This window comes from Ipomoea nil, unplaced genomic scaffold (genome assembly GCF_001879475.1).
Source record: "Ipomoea nil cultivar Tokyo-kokei standard unplaced genomic scaffold, Asagao_1.1 scaffold3169, whole genome shotgun sequence".
In the NCBI taxonomy this organism is placed as follows: domain Eukaryota; kingdom Viridiplantae; phylum Streptophyta; class Magnoliopsida; order Solanales; family Convolvulaceae; genus Ipomoea; species Ipomoea nil.
The window spans coordinates 679,311-688,423 of NW_017619597.1; the positions used below are offsets into that span (position 1 = coordinate 679,311).

At 36.5% G+C, this 9,113-nt stretch overlaps 1 protein-coding gene across 1 annotated transcript; it reads right to left on the reverse strand.

Moving 5' to 3' along the window:
* Positions 1-935: 935 nt before the first annotated feature.
* Positions 936-4,925, reverse strand: LOC109167554 (probable L-type lectin-domain containing receptor kinase S.5). The gene is made up of 2 exons (XM_019316582.1): positions 3,548-4,925; positions 936-1,989 (listed from the first exon to the last, which is right to left on the reverse strand). Exons 1-2 carry the CDS (start codon positions 4,797-4,799, stop codon positions 1,163-1,165), a joined length of 2,079 nt encoding a protein of 692 aa, XP_019172127.1. The 5' UTR covers positions 4,800-4,925; the 3' UTR covers positions 936-1,162.
* Between the last annotated feature and the right edge of the window lie 4,188 nt (positions 4,926-9,113).

A 9,113-nucleotide genomic window follows, 5' to 3' on the forward strand; every position in this document is an offset into this window, starting at 1 on the left:
GAGGAATCAAAATCTATGTGGAAGAGAGTGAGTAAATGAGTTATCATATGAAGGACCAAAGTTTTTGTTAGATTGTGGGCTTCACCAAGAAAAAAAGCTAACCACTTTTATCGTTTTTATTTTTTTCAAATTTTGGTTTTGATTTTCTTTTTTACTTTTTTCCCTTCCCTCCCATCTTCTTCACATATGCAAAAACTACAACCAAAATGCATTGATGAGCATGCTCTAATAAGTATAACATGCTAACCCAATGTGATAGCTCAAGTGGCAAATGAGCTCTTTTTATGGAGAAAATTTTTGAAATAACCCGGGTTTGATTCTCACAAGTGATGATTCCCCTTGGGCCAGCTTGAGAAAGATCCGGACCATCCCGTGGTATACATATATTATACAAAATAATGTACATTATTTTTGTACTAAATGTATATTATTTTATAATATATAAAATATGATTCACACAGCTTGTATAGATCATGGTTCACACAATAATAATCGGTGGTACACAATAAAAAAAAGTACAAAAAAAATAAGTATAGCATGCCAATCTATGACCCACTTGGCCCATGAACCAAGGAGTCAATTGTAAACCATTGAAATAAAATTTATTTTTAAGTTTTTAAAAAAAATATTTATTTTTAATATACTGAATATTTATTTTTAATATTAAAAATAAACTTTTAATTTTCTTTAAAAAATAAAAGTTTAATATATTAAAAGTCAATATTTATCATCAATATAGTTTAGTTTGTCCTTAGGAGGTCCGCATATAAACTTATCCTTGTTATTTGGTTGGTCGGACTGATATGGACCAATATATTTTGGCAACTTTAAATATAGAATTTATATATTAAGCTTGACTCAAAAAAAAAAAAAAAAAAAAAAAAAAAAAAAAAAAAAAAACTTCTATTATATACCATCTCTAAGCTCACTCCAAATGCTAAAAACCAACCTTAAATTTTCACATTCAAGAATTTACATCGGTTTCCCTTGTTCCAATAAACGAATCGAAGCCACATTTATATCTGTTCTTAAAAAAAAAAAAAAAAAAAAACTAATGGAAATCTTATGACTTCCAACGACAAATATAATTACAGGCCGGGAAGAAAAATGAAGCAAAAGACAAGAGAAATCAGCATTGGTTATAGTTGTTCACAAATTTTAACTATACCAAGGAGTCAATATGTCCTGTGCTTATCTCCCCAGTACTCACACAATGTGGAGTCCATCCTGAGCTGAACTGGGAAGTAGGTGTGAAAGATCTTGTATCAGCCTCAGTTGAATCTATGTCAATGGGAGCCATAGAGGGCCACACAAAAGCAGGCTTGAATGGAGGCACAAAAGGGACTGGAATTGACCCTAATATGATCTGAACAACCTCAGATGTTCTTGGTCTTTCATTGGCAATAGGATGAGAGCAAGCCAGTCCTAGCAGCAGAAGCCTTTTAGCTTCTTCGACGTCGAAATCTTCCTTCAGTCTTTCGTCCACTGCCTCGAGGATCCTCCCGTCTCGATGCATGTACCAAACCCAGTCGACGAGGGACTGGAACCCGCCTAGCTTGGTCCCGGGTCTCTGCCCGCACACGACCTCCAGCAACACTGCCCCGAAGGCATACACATCGGACTGCTGTGTGGCCTTGCCCGTGTGGAAACACTCGGGTGCAATGTAGCCCATTGTGCCCAGCACTCCCTCGGCCTCAGCATACGAGGTTCTCTCGTTGTCAAGTGCCCGGGCCAGCCCAAAGTCGCCCAGGCGGGCGTTGAAATTGGAGTCGAGCATGATGTTGCTGGCTTTGAGGTCACGATGCACCACCCTTTGCTCAAACTCGTTGTGGAGATACTGCAAGGCCGAGGCCACACCCGACACGATTTTATACCTTAGTTCCCAACTCAATGGATCCTTTTCTGGGGCAGAGAAGAGGTGCTTATCTAAGCTGCCATGGGGCATGTATTCATACACCAAAAGTAGCTTCCCATACTTGTGGCACCACCCTGTGTAAACATCCCATAAATTAAACTTCCAGTTCCTAAGACTCAAAGGCAAGAAAACATTTGCTTATTGCAACTAGATTAATTGTCTTTTCTTGACAATAACAAAATGTTATTTCTAATCAGGTGAGAACTAACCTTACCCTGTGGACTATGAACTTGTGAAGGATTGCACCGCAACTACTACATGATTGCACAGCTACAGCTCCCAGACATGCTTGGAGAACCTTGCAGTGCAATCATGTAGTAAGTGCGGTGCAATACTTCACAAGTTCACAGTTCGTAAAAATTGGTTCTCACGTGATTATGCACCATTCTATCAGATATGCAAAAGTCAACCTTGTTTATTCAAGAAAATATTCCATGAAATTTGCTTGGAAGTTGCATACTAAGCAACCGCCCCTATTGAAAATGTTTGATTGATGATAGGTTTCTATGTCAACTTCACTGCCTATAGGTTCATATACTATCTATATCACAATTTGAAGTGCATTGAAAAGTCACCATACAAGACAGTTTAAGGGTCAACTCATACTATTTTAGACCAGAAAAACATCATAAATGCATACGACCTAAGATTTTAAAGTCGTATATGTCAGCATCAAAACATAGTGGATTGGTTTTTGATATATATAAAAAGTCTGTGTTTATCCAAATCATATGTACAGTAAAAACAGGCTCAAAGGTCTATTCAACACTTTATATTCAACTAGAGTAACCCAAGCAATCTACCTTGCTTTTAGACCACTCTAGGTTGTAATTAATATCTTTCATGCAAAAGACAATCAAACATCATAAAGAAAGACAATCATTGTATATACTTAATGACTTCTTCCTTGCTGGCTAAAATGTCCACTTTCAATTCTGATCTTTTTCTTTCTTTATTTTTTTGGTGACAAGGACTTAGAGATAAACCCAATAAATAAAAAATCGAATCGAATCTATTCCAAAACAAAAAGAAAATCATTTTAGTTTACTACAATAAATAAACTATCCTAAAAGCAATCTTAAACCCCCCAAAAAAAACTCCAAACTAAATCATAAATTCATTTGATTGAATTAATGTTTAATGATAGAGTAAAAGTAAGATGGTAAATTTCTAACATTTTTTGTCCACAAAGGGTGAAATTTCTCACTCTGATCTGACAGGATCGTGTAAGGGTAAATCAAGGTGACTCAGTCCATTAGATGGGAAGACACGAGAAGCCACCCCATAATAAGTGAAATTCTCACTCTGTGACTATCAGAATACAATACTGCGTTCTTAATCATAATCTGTCACTCAATAACCAATTGAGCTACTGGACGGGCATCCACGACATATGATGCCCAACCGTGTCGTGGGCCGCCCTGTTGGGTAAAGGCCATCATGATCTAAGGCAGCTAATTCCTATCCATGTTAGGTTTCATTAGTTCATTGAATGTTTTGTCACAAACAGAACTATCTAACAACCGAAACGTAACATCAAATCACAAACAAGAATCAGATGAATGTTTAAGGTAAATTCAGGAGTTTCAAGACATCCTAGTTCTCTAATCATGATGAATTGAACATACATACCTAGAAGCTTGACAAGATGTTTATGTCGGAGACGGTTGATAATGGTAAGCTCAGCCAAGAAATCATCCTGACCCTTGATGCTCTCCCTGGAAAACATCTTAACAGCAATCTCCAGATTCTCACCAGCCAAACACCCTTTGTAAACCATCCCATATCCTCCCTGCCCAAGCTTATTCTTCTCATCAAAGTTGTCTGTGGCTCTCTTCAAGTCCTTAAACTCAAACTCCCTTGGAGTTCCAGGAAGGCTCTTGAGAGCCCCCAGAATTGCAGATTGAGTCCTCATCTTCCTCTTCTTACGCATCCTGTAAGCAACAAACCAAGCCGCCGCAATCAGCCCCAGAACCGCCACGGGCACGCCCACCCCCACCGCTATCTTCCACCAATCTTTCTTTTCCGGGAAGTATTTAATCGTGAAGCTCCATCTCAACACGCAGTTCAGCTGGTACTTCACCCCAGTCGAAGCAGAGAACCCAAAATACGATTCTTGATCCAAATACTTCCTGAGATCAAGACCCATTTTTAGAACAGGGGAAACCGGCTTGGGCGAGTCAGGGCCTAATTGGGTCTCTTGCTTGCCGATATAAACTTCCATAACTTTTGCAACTCCATCGTACTGTACCCACACGTTGTAGAAACTCGCATTGATGGTGTTGGGGGCCAGCACGATGCCGTGAGACCTCAAAGATTCAATCTTTACAGATCTAACGCCATTAATGTCAATCCCTACATGGTTATCGTCAGGATCGAAGGATTGCTTGTTAGTATCGAGCTCAACCGCGACGAATTTGTTGGTGGAGTTGCCATCTGTGGATGAATTGGTGAGGCCCAAGTACTGGCCAAAGCTGTTTTCCGGCAAGTCTGGGTTGGAAGCAATCAAGAAAGTTATCCCTTCCGCCTTGGAGCCATCTAGGGGGTAAATATTGATGCGGAAAGTGGAGTTAAAAGACGCCACCACGCTTGCGTTTCCCGAGTCCCCTCCTTCCCAGAGCCTGAAGCCTCTCCTGAGGAACACCCTGCCGGAATTATTTGTTTTCTTGAAGTTGATGGTGTCTCCTGAAGCTATGTCTGGGGTGAGCTGCATGGCATTGTGGGTGAATGTCACATTTTGGCGCACAAGATCGCTGATCACTCGCTCTTCGCTTGGATCGAAGCTATCAAATTGGATGGTGTAGTTTTTTTCAGCTTGCAGGAATACGGCCTGGGAACAGCAAAGAAGGATGACGGTGATCGCGGCGGCCGGAAAAAGTCCCATCTCCGAGTTGATGGAGTCTAGGGAAAATGAAAGAAGTGAGAGAATGAAAGGGAGTAAAGATGGAGTCTTTGAAGCACGTTTAGCTCTCTCCTTTATATTTTAATGGTTTGGTGGCGATAAAATGCGGGCCGAGAGGAACAGCGACTGGGTATTTGGGCGTTGAAGTTTGAACGAAGCTTCGCCAATCGATCGCCAGCAGTAAATTTCTAGGAAATGGAATTCGAGGTGGAGGGAATCTCTATGAAAGGAATCAAAACACTTATTAAAGTTTTAAAATTTTCAGTTAAAATGGTTTGGTTAACGGCTTAACACCCCTAGTTTATAAACATTATTTGAGGAAAGAGACCAATATTTGAATTTAGACGGTAATAATGTTGGAATTATACCAAATGTAGATTCAACCTCTTGGAAGACGAGTTATAGTAGAGAAGGTAAATAAGAGATGTATTTTAACTTTTAACAATTTATAGGTTAAATCTTAGGTGTTTGCGAAACAAAAATATTAAATTTGTTAGGTTAATCAACAAATTGAACTGTATTTTGAGTATTCATAAAATTAAAGTGGTTCAATGAACCATCGGGAGTTGTTTTGAGAATTCTTAGAGAAGACGAGTTAGGATCATAACAGTAATGTTCAGAGGAGAAAACAGTGTTCGGATTTATAGGTACTTTCCTAACTCCCTAAGTCCCTTTTTTTAGTATGGAATAAGGTTCAAATTGGCTACTAAACGTAACCTGAAAATGTAATTAGGTCACTGAACACTTCAAATGTATGCAATTTCACCTGATAGCAGGTTACAATCAATTTTAGCAGGTTACCTGCTTACGTGGCAGTTGAGTTGGCATTTTTAATAATTTTTAATAAATTTTTAATTTTTTTAAACGAGGGGTGGTCGGTTTATTTTTATTTTTATTTATTTATTTATTTTTTATTTTTAAAATTTATTATTAAAAATAATTAAAAATTATTTAAAATTTATTAAAAATGCCAACTCAGCTGCCACGTAAGCAGGTAACCTGCTAAAATTGATGGTAACCTGCTATCCGGTGAAATTGCATACATTTGGAATGTTCAGTGGCCTAATTACACGTTTTTTTAGTGTTCAGTGGTCTAATTACACTTTTTTTTTCGTTCAGTGGCCTAAATGCATTTTCAGGTTATGTTTAGTGACCAATTTGAGCCTTATTTCTTTTAGTATTTAATAAAAGAGAGGGAAGAAATGGAACGTTATTATTATGAAGTTCTCCCATTGTTGTTGTTGTTTTTTTTTTTTTTTTTTTTTTTTTTTTTTTTTTTTTGGTGTGCGAAGTTTTCCCATTGTGATTGTGGATAAGTGTTTTTTTTTTTTTTTTTTTTTTTTTTTGAGAAAATGGCACTTTTTATCCCTGAGTTATATATTTATAGCACTTTTTCCCCTTCAATTATTTAGGTAAGTACATTAGCCCCTCAATTATTCTAAAAGTGGTGCTTTTTCCCCCTAATATATTAAATTGACATTTATACCCTTAAAGTAAACATTTTATTTATTTTATTACTCCAACAAATTATTGCATATACGTAGGGATGACCACGGTTCGGTTTGAATTGAACCGGATACTAAAGCAATCGAATTAATAGTTTACGGTTATAATTCAGATCTAGAACCAAATATTTAAATGTCAATTTATTAAAATTATGTATCAAAAAAATTGAATCTTGAACCGTGAACCGGCGGTTCCGGATCTGATTCGCGATTTTGAACCGTCTTTATTTTAAAATTTTATTTTTTATTTTAAAATAGTCTAAATTCAACAATAAATGTATTTTATTTTTTCAGTTCGGAACATGAACCGTCCGTTCCGGTTCACGATTTTAATAAACTCTAAATATCGAATTTCGATTCTAAATTGTAATTGAAATATTTCGGTTTGGTTGCTATAGTGTTTGTTTAGTTTGAACCAAATTATGGTCATAATTTGTTGGAAAAAAAATTAAATATTTAGTTTAAGGGTAAATATGTCCATTTAACATTTCAGGGGGAAAAACAGCCACTTCAATAATTTAGGGGGAAAAAATACTATAGGTATATAACTCAGGGGGAAAAAGTGTCATTTTCCCTTTTTTTTTTTTTTTTTTTTAACATTTCGGATTTAACCATTGCATTTCTAGCAAACGAACAAATTTGATAAGATTTTTAAAAAGACATTAGCACCAGGGTTAAATTTGTCACTTTATTGACAAAATGTATATTACTAAGGAAATAAATTTCGCGCTCCCACTATATATGATTAAAAATGTCATTTCCTTCTATTATTATTAAAATTTTATTATTTTTAAATTGTATTGAAATATGCACATGATCTATTGATCGGCTCTTACATGTTAACATTTTAAAATCCAACGAGTTTATTATAGTCTCATTGTTTTACATTCACCATAATTATTAGCAAAGTTTATTGTGTTGTAGACCATGCTTTTAAATAAAATAAAAAAAAAATGGATATTATGTGATGAATACCCAATATTTGAACTCAATTGAACCGCCTAGCCCCGATTGACCCATCTAAACCCGGTCAAAATATCCCATTATCACACATTTATTTCCCTATTAAAACCCACTAACTACCCTACTTATTTCTAATTTCCATAAACCTCTCAAATCCTAACCCCCTATTTACTACCCAATTAAGCCATCATTATTACTCATAAAACCCATTAAATCCTACCCAACGGACACTATTTGATTTGCTGCTACGAAGGGAGCTAGAGGCAAAGGGAGATCCATTCTGACACCATAGAAAACCACCTATTATTTTTTCACCCACAAGAAGACACATCACTCTTCCTCTTATTAGAAGATAGCACTATTCCATGAATCCATTCTACCACAAGAGAAGATCCTACACTCTTCCACACATGAAGAAGACTCCCTTTCGATGTACACAGTAGCTAGCCTTATTCATACACAAATATGTACCAAATCACCCATACAAAAATAGTGAAAGTCTTTAGGCTTGACACCGCCCAAAAAGGCCTGTGGTTTTCACCTTTCGATTTCCGCGTAAAAATCGTTTAGTCTAAAGCTTCTTCTATCTAATTATATATTTTATTTACCGGTGAATCCACCAACCACGGTTGTGTTGAACCTCCTTAAGCTCAAAACCCCTAAAATTAACACTGGTGTCAGTGTTGGTTTAGGGTTTCTAGACCCAAAGAGGTCCAACACAACTGTAGTTGGTGGATTCACCAGAAAAAATAAAACTGTCGAAAAGGAAGAAATGGCTATCAATCTCGTTCATATTTGCTTGTATGCTTTGGCAACTCGCCGTCGGAAAGAACTTGCTTTTACATTCTCTTAGGGCCTATTTATAGGTATCCCCTCTTCGTTAATTAAAATATGATTATTAAAGTGACATAATGAAGCTTATTAAGACTAAGGGCCATTGGGTTGCCGTTACTAGGTCTCCCCAACGGCCTGATTGACCGTGCATTAAAGGCGACCCTTTAAGTGGCAACAGTCACCTGCTGCGCCGACCCTTGTCCGTGCCGACTCCATGGACTCGGCTGCGTCCTCCTCCGGGCCTGCCCATGGCCCATGATGCTGATTCCTCTCATTCCCCCTTCGGGACTTACTTCCGCAGGCCCAATCTCTTTCTTTCCCCCTAGGCCCTAAGCTCATTGGGTCCATACCCCATCATTATGTTTTGCAGTTTGCACATAAGGTAAGAACCATATGAAATTTTTCAACTTTTTAAAAAATAAGAAAAAAATAAAAAGAGAAATATCACCTCACAAGAATACTTGAATAAAAAGAGAACCTTAAATTAATTAAACATATTTTTATAATTTTATCATCAAGTCAAATCAACTAATACAATTAATTATTAACTATCAGTTAAATCTATCATATATTAACTACAGAGTAATTGCTAAACACTTCCAGTATGAGACTAAAAATGTCAAGAAAATAACACCACATTTTGTTCTTGAGTTATGAGACGATATATAATGCTTTAATCATTAGCGTATTTACTTTAGGCCCCTAAAATTTTTTAGTTTCATTAAGCTCAAACAACCTTGTACTAGTCATTAATGTTGTTGTCTCACTCTAATGTCATTGCAAATTAATAATCTGGGGCGGCAAAAATATCACTTCATTGTCAACGTAAGTACCTAACATGTACATGGACTAAATTTCTATTTAACCATGAAAATGGTTAAACCTACCGAACAGTACAATTTGTACATGTTGATACTTATTTTGTCCCAAAGAGTATATATAGTTATTTACCATGAACATAAATCCTCTTTGGTAAAATAATTAGTCTATCAAT